Source organism: Pristiophorus japonicus, unplaced genomic scaffold, assembly GCF_044704955.1.
Source record: "Pristiophorus japonicus isolate sPriJap1 unplaced genomic scaffold, sPriJap1.hap1 HAP1_SCAFFOLD_100, whole genome shotgun sequence".
NCBI lineage: Eukaryota > Metazoa > Chordata > Chondrichthyes > Pristiophoridae > Pristiophorus > Pristiophorus japonicus.
The window spans coordinates 2,101,386-2,123,691 of record NW_027250650.1 but is presented as its reverse complement, the minus strand read 5'-3'; the positions used below and the strand labels follow the sequence as shown (position 1 = coordinate 2,123,691).

At 42.7% G+C, this 22,306-nt stretch overlaps 1 protein-coding gene across 1 annotated transcript in view; it reads right to left on the bottom strand.

Moving 5' to 3' along the window:
• Positions 1 to 1,247, bottom strand: part of LOC139241240 (leukocyte immunoglobulin-like receptor subfamily B member 2) — a 37,702-nt gene extending 36,455 nt beyond the window's left edge. Inside the window, exon 1 of the mRNA XM_070869892.1 lies at positions 1,186 to 1,247. Coding sequence (XP_070725993.1) covers positions 1,186 to 1,189 — 4 coding nt within the window. The 5' untranslated portion in view covers positions 1,190 to 1,247. The remainder of the gene's footprint in view (positions 1 to 1,185) is intronic.
• Between the last annotated feature and the right edge of the window lie 21,059 nt (positions 1,248 to 22,306).

Below are 22,306 nucleotides of genomic sequence, written 5' to 3'. Positions count from 1 at the left end.
GAGAGAAGGGAAAAGAGGGTTATGCTGATAGATTTAGATGAGGAAAGGCGGGAGGAGGCTCGAGTGGAGCATAAACGCCGACATGGACTGGTTGGGCCGAATGGCTTGTTACTGTGCCTTATATCCGATGCAATCTTATGTAATCCTATGCAATGCCTTCTACCAAGTTACAGTTTACCATTCCTGTCCTTCAATGTCCTTCTGCTCCCTCCAGGCCGCTGCCCCTCGATAAAATATTATCTCTCCTCCGATTTCTGTAGCTTTTCTGTTCCTAACCCCTTGAAACACATCCTGGAACGGCAATGTTGCCAGTAGACCAAAATGAGGCTGCAGAAACTGTGGAAAGCTCATGGTTAATGAGCAGGGATCACGATTAGCTAGGGTACATTGTGAATCAGGATGTGGTGAAACCGCAGTTTGAGGGCGACATTCTGTTTGTTGTGTGCAATAACCGTCAGTATTAACAATGTTAGGTGGGATGTTCAATGTAAGGGTTACATCTCCAGACACAAGGTGCACGGAAAGAAGGTCAAGGTCACAGAATGATCAATTCACTCCTGGGTAGTGGCCTCTCACCACTTCCCCAGCGGCTGCTTCCAAACTTATAACGGTTCTGTTTTACATCCTGCTGTGGATGGAATTATTTGGCCGGTGAGGCAACTGACACGTACTCAATCATTCCAGAAAGGAAGTCTTATGGTCAGCGCGGTTAAACAGTTTGGATGATTTTGCTGTAGACTTGCCACCATTTGAAAAAACGTTTTTTTCAGCAATTTAACTGTTCCACATCTGATTTACATTTGGAATGTGCTTCACCGTGCATAGAATTAATCTATCTGCGTCTACCCGTGTCCTTAACAAAAAAAGCTGCGTGCAATTCAAAAGAATCAAATGAAATACCATCCATGGCAGTTTGAACAAGTTGTCTCCTTAGAACTTTGTCCAGTCACTTTAATATTCAATATTTAACCTGCCAATGAGATGGGACCGGTTAGTGTTCCGCTTATTGCACTACTCATCAACCTGGATGTCATGGCAGTGGGATAAAGTCACGGTATTCAGCGCTACAGTCGGTATATTGATAGATATGTAGCCTTTTATGTGGCGAGTGTAATCAGCGTCTCTTTGCTCACCCTTGGAGTGACTAGAATAGTGAAAGTTACCAGATATTAATCTCATACTCACCCATCCCAAGGACAAATGAGAGAGTAAACCTGGTCTACTTAGTTTGGCATGCACTTTTTCGATACTCCACTATAGCGAGATCATTTATTTCATTTAATATCTTAGTCCTGGGTTTGATGATAACGGATATAATGTGGCTGTTGCTGAAGTAACTGAGATTGCAACGCAGATATCATGCAAGCTGAAGTTATCCATGAGAGCACAGTTAACATAAGTCAAGTTGTTACGAAATAACACCCCTGATCTGTCAGCACATATAATTTCGATACAATCTATAAGAACATGAGTTTGAAAAGTGTCCACCAGTGACAGCTTGGTAGCACACACGCCTCAGAGTCAGAAGGTTGAGGGTTCAATTCTCATTCCTGCGACAGGGGCACATTAGTCCAGTGAAGCGCTGAGGGAATGCTGCACTGATAGACAGGCAGTGCTGAGGGAGAGCTGCACTGTCGGAGGGGCGGGTCTGAGGGAGCGATGCACTAAGGGAGCTCCGCACTGTCAGAGGGGCAGTACTGAGAGAGTGCTGGACTGATGGAGGGGCAGTACTGATGGAGCGCTGCACTGTTGGAGGGGCAGAACTGCGGGAGTGCTGCATTGACGAAGGGGCAGTACTGAGGGAGTGCAGCTCTGTCTGAGGTGCCATCTTTCAGATGATATGTTAAATGGAGATACTTTCTGTTGTGTCATATGGAGATGGAAGATCCAATGGCCACTATTTCGAAGAAGAGTAGGGGAGTTACCCCGGTTTCCTGAGCCAATACTTATTCCTCAGTCAAAAAAACAAAAAACTGATTATCTGGTTTTCATATTGCTGTTTGTGGGAACTCACTGTGTGCAGATTGGTTGTCGTGTTTCCCACGTTATAACAGTGACGACACTCGAACAGTACTTCTTTGGCTGTAAATGCTTTGAAACGTCATCTGGTCTTATAAGGCGCAATATAAATGTAAATATTTATTTTTTCTTTATGTATAAAGTTACGAGGAGAGTTTACACACATTAAGGTTGCATTGCCTGGAATTTAGAAGGTTGAGAGATGACCTGATCGAAGTTTTAAAGATACGAAGGTGAACATATAGGTAGACAGAGAGAAACTATTTGCTGCTCGGATTTTCTCGGAGTAGGCATATTCTAAAAATTAGATCCAAACCTTTCAACAGTGAAATTATGAACAAACTAATAAACAAAAATCGTTGTTTAATTTGGAACACTCTTCTGCAAATGGCAATTGATCTTAAACCAATTGTTAATTTAAAATTGGTGATTGGTAGTTTTCTATTTAGAGATATGAAGCAAAGGCGGGTACATGGTTTTAGGTCGTGGAGCAGCGATGATCTCATAAAATGGCGGAACAGACGCGAGGGGCTGAATGGCCTCCTCCTGTTCCTATTTTCCTATATACAGTGTGAATAGCTGTCCATCCGTCTATCTATCTATCTATCTATCTATCTATCTATCTATCTATCTATCTATCTATCTATCTATCTATCTATCTATCTATCTATCTATCTATCTATCTATCTATCTATCTATCTATCTATCTGTCTATCTGTATATCTCTATATCTGTATATCTCTATATCTGTATCTCCATCCCTCTATATCTTTATCTCTCTACATCTCTATCTATGTATCTCTATATGTATCTATCTCTCTATATATCTATCTCTCTATCCCACTCTCTATCTCTCTCTTTATCTGCCCATTCCATCTCTCTCTCTCTCTCTCTCCCTCTCTCTCTCTCTCTCTACATATATATATATATATGTCTTTAGCATATAGTAAGCAGTATATTAAAGCAATCAGATACAATGCTAGTGCAGTTTTGTGAATCACGGTTATTTCCCAGAAATACTTTCAAAGTGAACATCTTCATAAGGGAAAGAATGTCCTAATTTATGAAAGAGACCCTATAATAGGAATACAGAGACAAGAAGGGTTGTGTTCTCTTCTGGATCAAGTTAATAGTATGTTGACATTATTTTAATCTATTTGCATATATATACATTACATTTAATTAAATTGCATTGCAAAACATCACTATCCGGTTTAAATTTCAGTACAATTTCTTCCTACATTATACATAGGGAAGATTTGTTTTGCTTCATTTAATGTAGCCGATGTAGAGACAGTGAAGTATTTCAGAGGGAACTGTATTATTCCAAGAAATGCCGCAAACAATGCAATTAATCGGAAGCTCGTTGGGTCCTTCTCAGAGACATCATGCGTTTTTGGTAGATCACTCTCTCTCTCTCTACCACTCTCTCCCCCCCGCCCGCCCCCCCCCTCCCTCCGCCATTTATCTCTCTCTCTCTCTCTCTCTCTTTCTATGTCTATATATATATATATATATAAAGAGATGCATATATATGTGTATTTACAAATAGTGGGAAAAGTGAGAGAGGAAGAGATGGAGAGAAACATTTATATATGACCTGCAGAGAGCCGGCATGGACACAATGGGCTGAATGGGCTCCGTGTGTGCAGTAGTCACTCGATGCTGGTGTTGCTGAAGAATTGCAAGCAACAGCTTTCAGCAGAGCTATCAATTGTCACAGGAAACAGTTTACCTTTAGCAATGACTGAAACAACCTTACTGCAGGCAGCAAATGCGTCAGCCCAGAGAATACTTTGACCAGTTATGTAGTTTCTGTAACTAGGATTGCTCAGTTCATGATCTCTTTTCACGCTTTACTCTAAGGCCTGTACCCATAAATAAGTATATCGATCATTTATCCTCCAAACTTATAATCATTTAAACTCAAATTGGAAACTCCTTACCAGCGGATGGTTATCAACAAGCTTCGTATTTAGTGCTTAAACCCTGAAGTTGCACTTCTTTTCCCAAGGAAGGACATTGATTAACCACATAACAACATTAAAGTTGGGAGCAGGAGTAGGCCATTCGGCCCTTCGAAACTGCTCTTCCATTCAATAAGCTCACGGTTGATCTTCCACCTTAACCCCACTGTACTGCACTGTCCCCATATCAATTGTTTCCCTTAATATACAAAAATCTTCCCACCCCTGTCTTGAATATACTGAAAGACTGAACAACATCGCGCTCTGGGTTGGAGAATTTTAAAAGATTCCCCAACCTTTGAGTGAGGAAATCTCGCCTCACCTCAGTCCTAAATGGACCATCCCTTTTTCTGAGACTGTGACATCTGGTTCTAGAATCCCCAGCCCTGCAGCTACCATGTCAAGCCCTGTGAGAATTTGGCATGTTTCAATGACATTACCTCTCATTCTCCTAATGTCTAGAACATGTAGGCCAATTCTGCTCAATCTCTCCTCATAGGCTAATCCTCTGTCAGGAATCAGTCTGGTGAACCTTTGTTGAATTCCCTCTGTGGCAGGTAAGCAGACCAAAACTGTACACAATACTCCATATGAGTTCTCAGAAGGCCCCTATATAATTGTACTAAGATGCCATTACTCTTATACTCAAATCGTCTTGTTACAAAGACCAGATTAATGTCGATATGTTCTGGTTCCATGGACGTTGGAAGTCTCGCCAAAGTGTAGGAGCCGATGGCGAATGTCAGGAAGCTCCTGCCTTGGTTGTGGACTAAGTAGTGATAAGGACACCAATGGAAATGCCTTGGTCTTCTCTGACTAGCTCTGTCAGATAATTACATCCACCTGACAGGAGAGATGGGGCCTGAGTTTACCGTCTCAAGTTAAAGGCAGCACCTCGAATAGTGTGCTCTCTCAGGAACTGCACTGAAGTTTACGAATACATTTTGCGATCAATTGTCTCGCGTGGGAATTCACTCATTGGCCCTGCAGTTAAGAAGAATGAGATTTGAACGTTTTAGAATATAAATGATTCTGAGGGTGATTGACAGGTTGGATGCAGAGAGGATTTTTCCTCTCGTGGGGGAATCTGGAAAAAGGGGAATAATCTCAGAATAAAGGATCACCCATTTAAGACGAAGACGAGGAGGACCTTCTTCTCCAGAAGGTCATGAATATTTGGCATTCTCTATCCTAGAGAGCTGAGGAAGCTGGGTCATTGAATATTGTCAAAGCTGAGACAGACAGATTGTTGATTGACAAGAGTGTCAAGGGTTATGGGGAACAGGCAGGGAAGTGGAATTGAGGCCAAGATCATATCAGCCATGATCTTGTTGAATAGTGAAGCAGGCTGGAGGGGCCTTATGGCCTTCCCTTGCTCTTATTTCTTATGTTCTTCTGTACTAATTCAACCCACGAACTTCTGGTTAAGATGCAAGAGTGCTAACACTTAGCCAAAGCTGACAGCAAGGATAGACCGAAGCTATTCTCCTGCATCCAACTATGACTATGTTAATATATTACGAAATGCAAAGGACATCCCAGAGCACAATTCTACATCAATGAAATTGGAATACGTCGCTTGAGTAGTGGTGCAGCAGGGAGGGTTTCAAATTCCTGGGATATTGGAACCTGTTCTGGGGGAGGTGGGACCAGTATAAACCAGACGGTCTGCACATGGGCAGCACCGGAAACAATGTCCGAGGCGAGTGTTTGCTGGTGCTGTTGGGGAGGAGTTAAACTAATATGGCAGGGGGATGGGAACCAATGCAGGGAGACAGAGGTAAAAAAAAAGTTGACAAAAACAAAAGACAGAAAGGAGATGAGGAAAAGTGGAGGGCAGAGAAACACAAGGCAAAGAACAAAAAGGGCCACCGTACAGCAAAATTCTAAAAGGACAAAGAGTTTTAAAAAAACAAGCCTGAAGGCTTTGTGCCTTAATGTAAGGAGTATCCGCAATAAGGTGGATGAATTAACTGTGCAAATAAATGTTAACACATATGATGTGATTGGGATTACAGAGACGTGTCTCCAGGATGCTCAGGGCTGGGAATTCAACATCCAGGAAGGATACAATAAAAGGAAAGGTAGGTGGGGTAGCATTGTTGGTTAAACAGGAGATTAATGCAAAGTTAGAAAGGACATTAGCTTGGATGAAGTGGAATCTATATGGGTAGAGCTGCAGAACAACAAAGGGCAAAAAACGTTAGTCGGAGTTGTAGACAGACCTCCAAACAGTAGTAGTGATGTTGGGGAGGGCATCAAACACGAAATTAGGGGTGCATGCAATAAATGTGCAGCAGTTATAATGGGTGACTTTAAAATGCACATAGATTGGGCTAACCAAACTGGACTCAATACGATGGCGGAGGATTTCCTGGAGTGCACAGGGATGATTTTTCAAGACCAATATGTCGAGGAACCAACTAGGGGGAAGCCATCTTAGACTGGGTGTTGTGTAATGAGAGAGGAGTTATTAGCAATCCCGTTGTTCGAGGTACCTTGGGGAAGAGTACCATAATATGGTGAAATTCTGCATTTGCATGGAGAATGAAACAGTTAATTCAGAGACCAGAACTTAAAGAAGGGTAACTTTGAAGGTATGAGGCATGAATTGCTAGGATAGATTGGCGAATGACACTTAAGGGGTTGGCTGTGGATGGGCAATGGCAGACATTTAGAGAACGCATGGATGAACTACAACAATTGTACATTCCTGTAAATATGAAAAAGAGAAGGTTGCTCAAACCGTGGCTATTAAGGATAATATTAAAAGCAAGGAAACGGCATACAAATTGGCCAGAAATAGCACCGAACCCGGGGACTGGGAGAAATTTAGAACTGAGCAGAGGAGGACAAAGGGTTGGATTATGGCAGGGGAAATGGAGTACGAGAAGAAGCTTGCAGGAAACATTAAGACGGATTGCAAAAGTTTCTATAGATATGTAAAGAGAAAATGGTTAGTGAAGATAAACGTAGGTCCACTGCAGTCAGAATCAGGGGAAGTCATAACGGGGAACAAAGAAATGGCAGCCCAATTGAACAAGTCCTTTAGTTCGGTATTCACTAAGGAGGACACAAACAACCTTCCGGTTATAAAAGGGGTCAGAAGGTCTTTTAAGGAGGAGGAACTGATGAAAATCCTTATTAGTCGGGAAATTGTGTTGGGGAAATTGATGGGATTGAAGCCCGATAAAGCCCCAGGGCTGATGGACTGCATCCCAGAGTACTTAAGGAGGTGGCCTTGGATTTAGCAGATGCATTTACAGTCATTTTCCAACATTCCATTGAATCTGGATCAGTTCCTATCGAGTGGAAGTAGGCCAATGTAACACCACTTTTTGAAAAAGCAAGGAGAGACAAAACAGGGAATTATAGACCGGTCAGCCTGACTTCAGTATTCGGTAGAATGATGGAATCAATTATTAAGGATGTCATAGCAGCGCATTTGGAAAGAGGTGACATGTTAGGTCCAAGTCAGCATGGATTTGTGAAAGGGAAATCATGCTTGACAAATCTTCTGGAATTTTGTGAGGATATTTCCAGTCGAGTGGACAAGGGAGAACCAGTTGATTTGGTATATTTGGAGTTTCAGAAGGCTTTCGACAAGGTCCCACATAAGAGATTAATGTGCAAAGTTAAATCACATGGGATTGGGGGTAGTGTGCTGACATTGATTGAGAACTGGTTGTCAGACAGGAAGCAAAGAGTAGGAGGAAATGGGTACTTTTCAGAATGGCAGGCAGTGACTACTGTGGTACCACAAGGTTCTGTGCTGGGGTCCCAGCTGTTTACACTGTACATTAATGATTTAGACGAGGGGTTTAAATGTAGTATCTCCAAATTTGCGGATGACACAAAGTTGGGTGGCATTGTGAGCTGCAAGGAGGATGCTATGAGGCTGCAGAGGGACTTGGATCTGTTAGGTAAGTGGGCAAATGCATGGCAGATGAAGTATAATGTGGATAAATGTGAGGATATCCAATTTGGTGATAAAAACAGAGAGACAGACTATTATCTGAATGGTGACAGATTAGGAAAAGGGGAGGTGCAACGAGACCTGGGTATCATGCTCCATCAGTCATTGAAGGTTGGCATGCAGGTACAGCAGTCCGTTAAGAAAGCAAATGGCATGTTGGCCTTCATAGCGAATGGATTTGAGTACAGGGGCAGGGAGGTGTTGCTACAGGTTTTCTGGGCCTTGGTGAGGCCACACCTGGAGTATTGTGCACAGTTTTGGTCTACTAACGTGAGGAAGGACATTCTTGCTATTGAGGGAGTGCAGCGAAGGTTCACCAGAATGATTCCCGGGATGGCGGGACTGACCTATCAAGAAAGACTGGATCAACTGGGCTTGTGTTCACTGGAGTTCAGAAGAATGAGAGGGGACCTCATAGAAACGTTTAAAATTCTGATGGGTTCAGACAGCTGAGAAGCAGGAAGAATGTTCCCGATTTTGGGGAAGTCCAGAACCAGGTGTCACAGTCTAAAAATAAGGGGTAAGCCATTTAGGACTGAGATAAGGAGAAAAGTCTTCAGCCAGAGCGTGATGATCCTGTGGAATTCTCTGCCAAAGAAAGTCGTTGAGGCCAATTCACTAAATATATTCAAAAAGGAGTTAGATGAGGGCCGTATCCCAAGGGGGATCAAGGGGTATGGCGAGAAAGCTTGAATGGGGTACTGAAGGTGCATGTTCAGCCATGAACTCATTGAATGGCGGTGCAGGTTCGAAGGGCCGAATGACCTACTCCTGCATCTATTTTCTATGCTTCTATGTGTCTATGATTATGAGAATATAAAAGCCAATATATCATTATTATGTACAACATTGAATGAAAAGGAGAGCAAAGTGTGAACAACAACGTAACTTTATTGGGGAAATGCCAACGTGATTTAAATTAAAGTGATGGAGGAATGTGAGAAGAGAGATTGCCAGATAAGATGGTGATCGAACAATGGGGATATTTGGGAGAAGAAAGAGACACATTCTCAATTATGTAAAAACACAAAGCAAAGGTTGAGCATGTTCGATTAACAGGGAAATAAAGAACATTATGTTCAAGCTTTAGAACAAAAACAAATAAGTTTTATTAATGGTGAACGTTTATAAATGACTGGTTACACCTCAGCCGGGGTATTGTGTCCAATTCGGGCACCGCACTTGAGAAAGTGAGCCAAGGCCTCAGAGAATGGTGCCAGGGATGAGGGACTTCAGTGTCATGGATAGACTGGAGAAGCTGGGCTTATTCTCCTTGGAGCAGAGAAGGTTAAGGGGAGATTGACCAGAATGGTGCATGGGATGATGGACTTCAGTCGTGTGCAGAGACTGGAGGAGCTGGGATTGTTCTCTTAGAACACAGAAGGTTAGAGGGAGATTGACCAGAATAGTACCTGGAATGATGGACTTCAGACGTGTGCAGAGACTGGAGAAGCTGGGATTGCTCTCTTAGAGCACAGAAGTTTTAGGGGAGATTGACTGGAATGGTACCAGGCATGAGTGATTTAAGTTGCCTGGAGGGACTGGAGAAACTAATTGTTCTCCTTGGAGCAACAAAAATTGAGGCGAAATTTGCTAGAGGCGTTAAAAATATGAGTGGTTTTGATAGATTAATTAAGCGAAATTGTTTCCACCGATCGGAGGGTCGGTAACCAAAGGACACGGATTAAAATTAATTGGGAGAAGAACCCAGCAGCAGTTCAGAGGATGTTTCTCACACAAAGGGTTTTAGGAACTTCGACCTATCCCAAACAAAACGCTATGGATGCTAAGTTAATTGGAGATATCAGATCTATTATATAATATTTTTGTTGCTTAAGTGTGTTAAAAGATGTGCAACAACGGCGGGTAAAGGGAACTGAGCTTGAGATCATCCAATGGATTGGATGTCGAAGCTGTCTTATGGGGCTGATTGGCCCACTCATGTTCCAAGTGTTGCAATACTTCATTTCTTCATTTCTGTTCGATGTTTGGCACGGGAACAAATCAAAGACATAACTAACAGAATAAACGGGCGCACCCGGTAAATAGCTGTAAACTTCACCGGATCTGTACATTTTTTAAGACCGTTTTTAAAGAAATAGTACTGTTTCAAATAATTGTTTTTTTGATCAGCGGAAATCTTTTGCATTTAATGAAATCATAGACTTGAAAAAATCAGCAGAGGTTGTACATATATATATAGATACATTATAAAATGATTCTGCACAGAATCGTATGATTTCATTTGAGCCAGTGTTCATGTAGCGACTCTTTGAAAGAGCTATTCAATTGATCCAACTCCGTTGTTCTTTCCCCATAGTCTGCAAATGTTTTCTTTTCAAGTGTAGATACAATTACCTTAAAGTCACTGTGAAAACTGGTTTTATTACCCTTTAAAGCAATGAATTCCTGATAATAATAACAAGACAATTTAAAAATATATCCTCATCACCCGTCTGATGCTTTTGCAATTAGCCTAAATCTGTGACCTCTGGTTACCGACCTGCAACCAGTACTATTTCTTTAAAAACGGTCTTAAAAAATGTACAGATCCGGTGAAGTTTACAGCTATTTACCGGGTTCTGTTGGTTATGTCTTTGATTTGTTCACTTATTTACTCAATCAAAACCCTTCATAATTAGTAACATTTTATGGTCTCCTCAGAGACATGATGCAGATTGTTGTGTCACTCTCTCTCTGCCTCTGCCTCTCTCTGTCTCTCACTGTCTCTATCTTTATGTCTGTCTGTATGTGTCTCTCTCTCTGTCGCTCTCAGCCTCGCTCTCTGTACCTCTACCTCGCACTCTATCTCTCTCTGTCTCTCTCTGTCTCTCTGTCTCTCTCTCTATATGTCTGTCTCTTTCACTGTCTCCCTCTGTATATATAGAGAGAAAGAAAGAGAAAGAAAGAGCGAGACTCATAAAAATGTACATATATAAAGGTTAACTATAAAATTAACCCGAGAATGAATACGTTGTTTAAAATATATCGATTGATGTCGAGAATAGATTCAACGGCATTTTCCCTGATCAACTTCTTGAGTTTCTTCCACAAATTGATTCGAGTGGATTATATTACACACTACAGCTGCTAGGATGCTGATCAATCTGCAATGAAGACAGCTGGGCAAAAAAGACGGAACAATAATCTCAGCTGTTGGTTTCGGCGATGTGGGTACAGAAGTTTCACTTCTCTACCTGCACTGCCTTGCACAGTGCGATTTGCATTAAAAAGGAACTAGAGGTGTTTCTGTGACAATGCGAGGCAGCAGCTTCCAGCAGAGCTGTCAATTATCACAGAAATTCGCACAAAATAGCAACGAGTGACTTATGCCAGCTCTCACTGCAGGTATCTGGTGAGTCAGCCCAGTGAAGACTATGACTATTTATACTGCTTCTGTAACTGCAGGCACCAGGATCATTCAGTAAATAATGTCACTTCAAGCTTTAATCTCAGACTTTTACACAATAATGGATGTTGATCAATAATTCCCCAATGTGTTTTTTCTGATAGTCATTGGTCATCCCTCACCAAACGGATGGATTTTCAAAATGCTTTTTTTTGGTTCGGCTGAGGGCGGAATAATGAACTGGCCAGCGGTTTAAATCCCCTGCTCTTCTTCCAATAATTGTGTGGGATAATTTATATCCATCTGAGGGGGAAGACAGTGCCTCGGTTAAACATCTCATACAAAAGACGGATCCTCTGACAGTGTAGCGCTCCCTCTGGTGCTTTTGCCAATTGCACTAAATGTGGAGCATTTGGTTATTGACCTTTTGCCAGTGGAAACAGTTTCTCCTTATTAACTCTATCAGACCAGTTTATAATGAAAAACATCTGCATTTAAACCCCTTGCCCTTCTCTTCTCCAAGGGAATCTTTCCAGCACGTCCACATAACTGAAGTCCCTCACCGCTGCTTCCATTCCGTTAAATTTCCTCTGTATGCAGTCTAAGCCCTTATAGAATCATAAAATCAGAGAAAATTGTGACACAGAAGAAGGCCATTTGTGTCGGTGTCAGACAAAGAAGAGTTAACCAGCCTAATCCTAGCTCTCAGCATTAGGTCCGTAGCCCTGTAGGTCACAGCTCTTTAAGTGCACATCCAAGTAAATTTTAAATGTACCACCCTTTCAGTAATTGAATTCCAGACCCCCGCAACCCTCTGGGTGATTTTCCCCCCATATCTTGCCTCTAAACCTCCTACCAGTTACTTTAAATCTATGCCCGCTGCTTATTGACCCGGCTGCTAAGGGAAATAGGTTAATTCTAGCCACTCTGTCTATGCCATTCATAATTGTATACATCTCAATTAAATCTCCACTCAGCCTCCTCTGTTCCAAAGAAAACAAATCCAGCCTATCCAATATTTATTCATAGATAATATTCTCCAGACCAGGCAACGTCCAGGTAAAACTCATCTGTACCCTCTCGAATGCAAACTCACATTTCCTGTAATAAGCTGACCAGATTTAAGTGTATCTAAGGGTTAAGTCATGGCACGACGGCTCTGTCGGGTGTTATGCTCCTCCTGTGCCATGTGGGAACTCAGGGTTGACTCCAGTGTCTCTGTCGACTATGTGCGCAGGATGTGTATCCACCTCCGGCTGCTGACGGTCCGCGTTGCGGAGTTGGAGCTGAAGGTGGATTCACTCTGGACCATCGACGATGCTGAGAATGACGTGTGTATCACGTGTAGCGAGTTGGTCGTACCGCAGGGAAAGGGTCCACAGCCAGATAGGGAATGGAAGACCAACAGGAAGAGTAGTGCAAGGAAGGTAGTGCAGCAGTCCCCTGTGGTCATCCCCCTGCAAAACAGATACACTGCTTTGGGTACTGTTGAGGGGGATGACTCATCAGGGGAGGGCAGTAGCATCCAAGTTCATGGCACCATGGCTGGCTCTGCTGCACAGGAGGGCAGGAAAAATAGTGGGAAGACAAGAGTGATTAGGGATTCAATGGTGAGGGGAATAGATCGGCGTTTCTGCGGCCGCAACCGAGACTCCAGGATGGTATGTTGCCTCCGTGGTGCATGGGTCAAGGATGTCTCGGAGCGGGTGCAGGACACTTTTAAAAGGGAGGGAGATCAGCCAGTTGTCGTGGTGCACATTGCTACCAACGACAGAAGTAAAAAAAGGGATGAGGTCCTACGAAACGAATTTAAGGAGCTAGGAGCTAAATTAAAAAGTAGGACCTCCAAATTAGTAATCTCGGGATTGCTACCAGTGCCACATGATAGTCAGAGTAGGAGTCGCAGGATAGCACAGATGAATACGTGTCTTGAGCAGTGGTGCAGCAGGGAGGGATTCAAATTCCTGGGGCATTGGAACCGGTTCTGGGGGAGGTGGGACCAGTACAAACCGGACGGTCTGCACCTGGGCAAGACCGGAACCAATGTCCTAGGGGGAGTGCTTGCGAGTGCTGTTGGGGAGGATTTAAACTAATATGGCAGGGGAATGGGAACCAATGCAGGGAGACAGAGGGAAACAAAAAGGAGGCAAAAGCAAAAGACAGAAAAGAGATGAGGAAAAGTGGAGGGCAGAGAAACCCAAGGCAAAGAACAAAAAGGGATGCTGTACAGCAAAATTCTAAAAGGACAAAGGGTGTTAATAAAACAAGCCTGAAGCCTTTGTGTCTTAATGCAAGGAGTATACGCAATAAGGTGGATGAATTAACTGTGCAAATAGATGTTAACAAATATGATGTGATTGGGATTACGGAGTCGTGGCTCCAGGATGATCAGGGCTGGGAACTCAACATCCAGTGGTATTCAACATTCAGCAAAGATAGAATAAAAGGAAAAGGAGGTGGGGCAGCATTGCTGGTTAAGGAGCATATTAAGGCAATAGTTCGGAAGGACTTTAGCTTGGATGATGTGGAATCTATTTCGGTAGAGCTGCAGAATACCAAAGGGCAAAAAACGTTAGTGGGAGTTGTGTACAGACCTCCAAACAGTAGTAGTGATGTTGGGGAGGGCATCAAACATGAAATTAGGGGTGCGTGCAATAAAGGTGCAGCAGTTAAAATGGGTGACTTTAATATGCACATAGATTGGGTTAACCAAACTGGAAGCAATACGGTGGAGGAGGATTTACTGAAGTGCATAAGGGATGGCTTTTTAGACCAATATGTCGAGGAACCAACTAGGGGGGAGGCCATCGTAGACTGGGTGTTGTGTAATGAGAGAGGATTAAATAGCAATCTCATTGTGCGAGGCCCCTTGGGGAAGAGTGACCATAATATGGTGGAATTCTACGTTAGGATGGAGAATGAAATAGTTAATTCAGATACCATGTTCCAGAACTTAAAGAAGGGTAACTTTGAAGGTATGAGGCGTGAATTGGCTAGGATAGATTGGCGAATGATACTTAAGGGGTTGACTGTGGATGGGCAATGGCAGACATTTAGAGACCGCATGGATGAACTACAACAATTGTACATTCCTGTCTGGCGTAAAAATAAAAAAGGGAAGGTGTCTCAACCGTGGCTATCAAGGGAAATCAGGGATAATATTATAGCCAAGGAAGTGGCATACAAATTGGCCAGAAATAGCAGCGAACACTGGGACTGGGAGAAATTTAGTACTCAGCAGAGGACCAAAAAGGATTTGATTAGTGCAGGGAAAATGGAGTACAAGAAGAAGCTTGCAGGGAACATTAAGACGGATTGCAAAAGTGTCAATATATATGTAAATAGAAAAAGGTTAGTAAAGACAAACGTAGGTCCCCTGCAGTCAGAATCAGGGGAAGTCATAACGGGGAACAAAGAAATGGCGGACCAATTGAACAAGAACTTTGGTTCGGTATTCACTGAGGAGGACACAAACAACCTTCCAGATATAAAAGGGGTCGGAGGGTGCAGTAAGGAGGAGGAAATGGGGGCAATCCTTATTAGACGGGAAATTGTGTTGGGGAAATTGATGGGATTGAAGGCCGATAAATCCCCAGGGCCTGCTGGACTGCATCCCAGAGTACATGAGGAGGTGGCCTTGGAAATAGCGGATGCATTGACAGTCATTTTCCAACATTCCATTGACTCTGGATCAGTTCCTATGGACTGGAGGGTAGCCAATGTAACCCCACTTTAAAAAAAGGAGGGAGAGAGAAAACAGGGAATTATAGACCGATCAGCCTGACATCGGTAGTGGGTAAAATGATGGAATCAATTATTAAGGATGTCATAGCAGTGCATTTGGAAAGAGGTGATATGATAGGTCCAAGTCAGCATGGAATTGTGAAAGGGAAATTATGCTTGACAAATCTTTTTTGAGGATGTTTCCAGTAAAGTGGACAAGGGAGAACCAATTGCTGTGGTTTATTTGGTCTTTCAGAAGGCTTTCGACAAGGTCCCACACAAGAGATTAATGTGCAAAGTTAAAGCACATGGGATTGGGGGTAGTGTGCTGACATGGATTGAGAACGGGTTGGCAGACAGGAAGCAAAGAGTAGGAGTGAATGGGGACTTTTCAGAATGGCAGGCAGTCAATAGTGGTGCACCGCAAGGTTCTGTGCTGGGGCCCCAGCTGTTTACACTGTACATTAATGATTTAGACGAGGGGATTAAATGTAGTATCTCCAAATTTGCGGATGACACTAAGTTGGGTGTCAGCTGCGAGGAGGATGCTATGAGACTGCAGAGCGACATGGATAGGTTAGGTGAGTGGGCAAATGCATGGCAGATGAAGTATAATGTGGATAAATGTGAGGTTATCCACTTTGGTGGTAAAAACAGAGAGACACACTATTATCTGAATGGAGACAGATTAGGAAAAGGGGAGGGGCAAAGAGACCTGGGTGTCATGGTACATCAGTCATTGAAGGTTGGCATGCAGGTACAGCAGGCGGTTAAGAAAGCAATTGCCATGTTGGCCTTCATAGCGAGGGGATTTGAGTACAGGAGCAGGGAGGTCTTGTTGCAGTTGTACTGGGCCTTGGTGAAGCCACACCTGGAGGACTGTGTACAGTTTTGGCCTCCTAACCTGAGAAAGGACATTCTTGCTATTGAGGGCGTGCAGCGCAGGTTCACCAGATTGATTCCCGGGATGGCGGGACTGACCTATCAAGAAAGACTGGATCAACTGGGCTTGTATTCACTGGAGTTCAGAAGAATAAGAGGGGACCTCATAGAAACGTTTAAAATTCTGACGGGGTTAGACAGGTTAGATGCAGGAAGAATGTTCCCAATGTTGGGCAAGTCCAGAACCAGGGGACACAGTCTAAGGATAAGGGGGAAGCCATTTAGGACCGAGATGAGGACGAATTTCTTCACCCAGAGAGTGGTGAATCTGCGAAATTCTCTACCACAGAAAGTTGTTGAGGCCAATTCACTAAATATATTCAAAAAGGAGTTAGATGAAGTCCTTACTACTAGGGGAATCAAGGCGTATGGTGAGAAAGCAGGAATGGGGTTCTGAAGTGCATGTTCAGCCATGAACTCATCGAATGGCGGTGCAGGCTAGAAGGGCCGAATGGCCTACTCCTGCCCCTATTTTCTATGTTTCTATGTTTCTATGAACTGCACGCAGCACTCAAGCCGTGGCCTAACTGCTGTTTTAATCTGATCTAGCATAAACTCCCTGCTCTTATCTTCGACACCTCAGATAATAAAGTAAAGCATTCAATATGCCATTTTAAATTACTTATCGACCTATCCTACTATCGTTAAGTATCTGTGTAGATACACTCCAATGTCCCTCTGTTATGACACACCTCTCTATCACTCTCATTTATGGTTTATTCACTGTATTGTTCCCTTTCCACCAAAAGCATTTCCTCAAATCCATGACATCGTTGGTAAAATGTGGGTTACAAGCTTGGATAAATTGCACCAGCTGAGCCCCAAACGGTGATTTGTAATCGTTTCGAATTACTTCAATATTTGTGTACACTAATTTATGCTACTATTTATAAATCCTCTGATCCTGTATGCTTTTTATCTGCCTTATCAAATTATGCTGCCAACTGCAAAGATTTGTGTATGTGAACCTTGTGGATGTTAATCTGTTCCTCCAACCCATTTAATTTGCAACAATTACTATTTATCGTTTCTCCTCATTTTTCCTTTCAACATGCGTCATTTCTTGTCACTACATTTCAGCAACCACGTGTCTGTCCATTAGAAATCATACCCTTTAAGTCCTATCGTTAATACATAATACAAATATGGTCTCAATAACTGACCCATGGCGAAGATCACAACAAACATCCCTCAAGTGTGTAACAATAAGCCTTCAGATCTTCTATGATGAACCAGAGTCGTTGTATCCACTCTGCCACTGCCACCTTCATCACGTGTGAGAAATGGATGATTCGCTCCCAGAGCTGTGCACTAATGAAATAAATAGCAATTGAATGCATTGAATTAAAAGGAGTGACTCGGATGCAGAAGCAGCATCAGCAGCAACGAGAAGCAATTTATATGGCTTTTGTATGGGTCAAGCGAACAATTTTTTTTAAGGAGAGTTAGATACAGGGCTATGGGGAAAGGGCTCATATAGAAATTTCGGATTGCTGCAGTAAAAAGTCAGCAGAGAGAGGGAGAGAGAGAGGGAGTCAGAGACAGAGTGAGTGAGCGAGAGAGTGAGTGATTGAGTGTGTGTGAAATAGAGAGAAGCAGAGACAGAGAGAGAAATTTGGAGAGAGACAGTGAAACGGAGAAAACGAGAAAGTGAGAGAAAGAGATCAAGAGAAACAGACAATGAGAGAAACAGAGAATGCTTATGTCTGTGTGTGTGTTTGTGTGTGTGTGAGAGAGAGAGAGAGAGAGAGAGAGAGAGAGAGACAGATTCAGACACCGAGAGAGATACAGAGATAGAGAGTGACAGAGACAGAAAGTGACAGAGAGACAGAAAGGCAGAGAGAGAGAGAGAGTCAGAGAGAGAGAGATACAGCGAGAGAAAGAGACGGAGCGACAGAGAAACGGAGATAGAGAGACAGATCTGAATGGCAACCTTGGGAGCTGCGCACTTCTAAAGTTGAAGAAAACACAAAAGAGGCAACTTCAAATGGAATAGAAAACAGCGGAAACAGATTCATTGGTGACCGTACTCAAGAGTACATTAGGCTATGTAAAAACAGAGTGCCACACTGGTCGGGGTATGGAGGCTTTATCCTGGCGGGAGGGGGTATGGAGTAGCTTCAAGCAGTGATAAGCACAGACTGTATAAACGCACTGTCAGAAAGATGTTCAGATTATTGGAACCTTTATTGAAACAATACACAATCAGATTTCATGCATGGGTAATTTTTTAAATGCACGTCAGTCGGTTTCTATTTAAAACTAACTTAACGAAGAATATGAGTGACTGATATGTTATTGGAGCAGTGTATAACATCTGCTTCAATATAAAAGCCACGTTGGGCTGTTGAAAGATGACAGAAATGTTCAGGCGGGGATTTTTTCCTCTTGAAAAAAGAAGGCTGAGGGGTGACCTAATAGAGGTCTTTAAAATTATGAAAGGGTTATTAGAGCGGACACAGAGAATGTTTCCAATTGGGGTAAGATCATAACTGGAGGCCATCATTACAAGATAGTCCCCGACAAATCCAGAAGAGAATTAAGCAGATAATCCTTTATGCAGAGAGTGCTGGGATTTGGAACTCACTACCACAGGCGCTGGTAGAAGCGAATAGTATATATGCCTTTCAGGAGAGCTTGGACAATCATGTGAGAGAGTAGGGAAAAGAGGGTTATGCTGATAGATTTAGATGAGGAAAGGCGGAAGGACGCTCGAGTGGAGCATAAACGCCGACATTGACTAATTGGGCCGAATGGCCTTTTACTGTGCCTTATATCCGATGCAATCTTATGTAATCCTATGCAATGCCTTCTACCAAGTTACTGTTTACCATTCCTGTCCTTGAATGTCCTTCTGCTCTCTCCAGGGCGCTGCCCCTCGGAAAATGATTATTTCTCCTCCGATTCCTGAAGCTTTTGTGTTCCTTATCCCTTAAAACACATCCTGGAACCGCAATGTTGCCAGTAGACTGAAATGAGGCTGAACAAACTGCTGGAAAGCTCACGGTTAATGAGCAGGGATCACGATTAGCTAAGGGTACATTGTGCATCACATCAGGAGGTGGTATCACCGCAGTTTGAGGGCGGCATTCTGTTTGTTGAGTGCAATAACGGTCAGTATTCACAATGTTAGGTGGGATGGTCAATGCAAGGGTTACATCTCCAGACACAAGGCGCACGGAAAGATGGTCAAGATCACAGTATGATCAATTCCCTCCTGGGTAACGGCCTCTCACCACTTCCCCAGCTGCTGTTTCCAACCTTATATCGGTTCTTATTAACATCCTGTTGTGGATGGAATTATCTGGCCGGTGATCCAACAGACATGTACTCAATCATTCCAGAAAGCACATCGTGTGGTCAGTGCGGTTAAACTGTTTGGATGATTTTGTTTTAGACATGCCACCATTTGAAAAAACGTTTTTCTCAGCAGTTTAGCTGTTGCACATCAGATTTACATTTAGAATGTGCTTCACTGTGTACAGAATTAATCTACCTCCGTCTACCCGTGTCCTGACCAAAATAAAGCTGCGTGCAATTCAAAAGAATCAAATGAAATATCACCCATGGAAGTTTGTACAAGTGGTCTCGTTAGAACTTAGTCCAGTCAGTTTAATTTCCGACCTGCCAATGAGATGGGACCGGTTAGTGTTCCGCTCATTGCAATAATCATCAACTTGGATGTCATGGCAGTGGGATAAAGTCACGGTATTCAGCGCTACAGTCGGTATATTGAGCGATACGTAGCCTTTTATGTGGCGAGTGCAATCAGCGTCTCTATGCTCACCCTTGGAGTGAATCGAATAGTGAATGTTACCAGATATTAAACCTATACTCACGCATCCCAAGGACAACTGAGAGAGTAAACCTGGTCTACTTAGTTTGGCGTGCACTGTTTCGATACTCAAATATAGAGAGATCATTTATTTCATTAATTATCTTAGTCCTGGATTTGGAGATAACGGATATGATGTGGCTGTTGCTGAAGTAACTGAGATTGCAACACAGATATCATGCAAGCTGAAGTTATCCATGAGAGCTCAGTTAACATAAATAAAGTTGTTACTAAATAACACCCCTGATCTGTCAGCACATATAATTACTGCACAATCTTTCAGAACATGAGTTTGAAAAGTGTCCACCAGTGACAGCTTGGTAGCACACACGCCTCAGAGTCAGAAGATTGAGGGTTCAATTCTCATTCCTGAGCACATTAGGCTAGTGAAGCGCTGAGGTAGTGCTGCACTGCTCGACAGGCAGTACTGAGGGAGAGCTTCACTGTCGGAGGGGCAGTACTGAGCGAGTGCTGCATGGACGGAGGGGCAGTACTGAGGGAGCGCTGCACTGTCGGAGGGACAGAACTGCGGGAGTGCTATATTGCTGGATGGGCAATACTGAGGGCGTGCTGCTCTGTCGGCGGTGCCATCTTTCAGATTATATGTTAAAAGGAGGTACCTTCTCTTGTGTCATATGGAGATGTAAGATCCAATGGCCACTATTTCGAAGAAGAGTAGGGGAGTTATCCACGGTTTCCTGAGGCAACATAACAAAAAACTGATTATCTAATTTTCATATTGCTTTTTGTGGGAACTCACTGTGTGCAGATTGGTTGCCGTGTTTCCCACATTATAACAGTGACGACACTCGAACTGTACTTCTTTGGCTGACAATGCTTTGAGACGTCCTGTGGTCATATTAGGCGCAATCTAAATGCAAATATTTCTTTTTTCTTTACATATAATGTTACGAGGAGATTTTACCCGAAGTACGGTTGCATTGCCTGGAATTTAGAAGGTTGATAGATGACCTGATCGAAGTTTTAAAGATACGAAGGTGAACATATAGGTAGACAGAGGGAAACTATTTGCTGCTCGGAATTTTTCGGAGTAGGCATATTCTAAAAATTAGAGCCAAACCTTTCAACAGTGAAGTTACGAACAAACTAATAAACAAATAGCGTTGTTAAATTTGGAACACTCTTCTGCAAATGGCAATTGATCTTTGACCAATTGTTAATTTAAAATTGGTGATTGGTAGTTTTCTATTCAGAGATATGAAGCAAAGGCGGGTACATGGTTTTACGTCGTGGAGCAGCGATGATCTCATCAAATGGCGGAACAGACGCGAGGGGCTGAATGGCCTACTCCTGTTCCTATCTTCCTATATACAGTGTGAAGAGCTGTCCATCCGTAATCTATCTATCTATCTATCTATCTATCTATCTATCTATCTATCTATCTATCTATCTATCTATCTATCTATCTATCTATCTATCTATCTATGTATCTATCTATCTATCTGTCTCTCTGTATATCTCTAAATCGGTATATCTCTATATCTGTATCTCCATCTCTCTATATCTCGAACTCTCTATATCTCAATCTATCTCTCAATATATGTATCTCTCTACCTATCTATCTCTCTATCCCACTCTCTATCTGTCTGTCGATCTTTCCATTCCTCTCTCTCTCTCTCTCTCTCTCTCTCTCTCTCTCTCTCTCTCTCTCTCCATACATATATGTATATATGTCTTTTGCAGATATTAAGCAGTATATTAATGCAATCAGATACAATGATAGTGCAGTTTTGGGAATCACGGTCATTTCCCTGAAATACTTTCAAAGTGAACATCTTGATAAGGGACAGAATGTCCTAATTTAACAAAGAGAAGCTATAATAGGAATACAGAGAAAAGAAGGGTTGTGTTCTGTTCTTGGTCAAGTTAATAGTATGTTTACATTATTTTAATCTATTTGCATATATATACATTACATTTAATTAAATTGCATTGCAAAACATCACTATCCGGTTGAAATTTCAGTACAATTTCTTGCTACATTATACATAAAGCAGATTTGTTTTGCTTCATTTAATGTAGCCGATGTGCAGACAGTGATGTATTTCAGAGGGAACTGTATTATTCCAAGAAATGCCGCAAACAATGTCATTAATCGGAAGCTCTTTGGGTCCTTCTCAGAGACATCATGCGTTTTTGGTAGATCTCTCTCTCTCTCTCTCCCACTACCTCCCCGCACCCCCCACCACACAACCCCTTCTCTCTCTCTCTCTCTCTCTCTCTCTCTCTCTCTCTCTCTCTCTCTCTCTCTCTCTCTCTCTCTCTTTCTCTCTCTCTCTTTCTCTTTCTATGTCTATATATACACATATATATAAAGAGATGCATATATATGTGTATTTACAAATAGTGGGAAAAGGGAGAGAGGAAGAGATGGAGTGACGCATTTATATATGACCTGCCGAGAGCCGGCATGGACACAATGGGCTGAATGGGCTCCGTCTGTGCCGTAGTCACTCGATGCTGGTGTTGCTGAA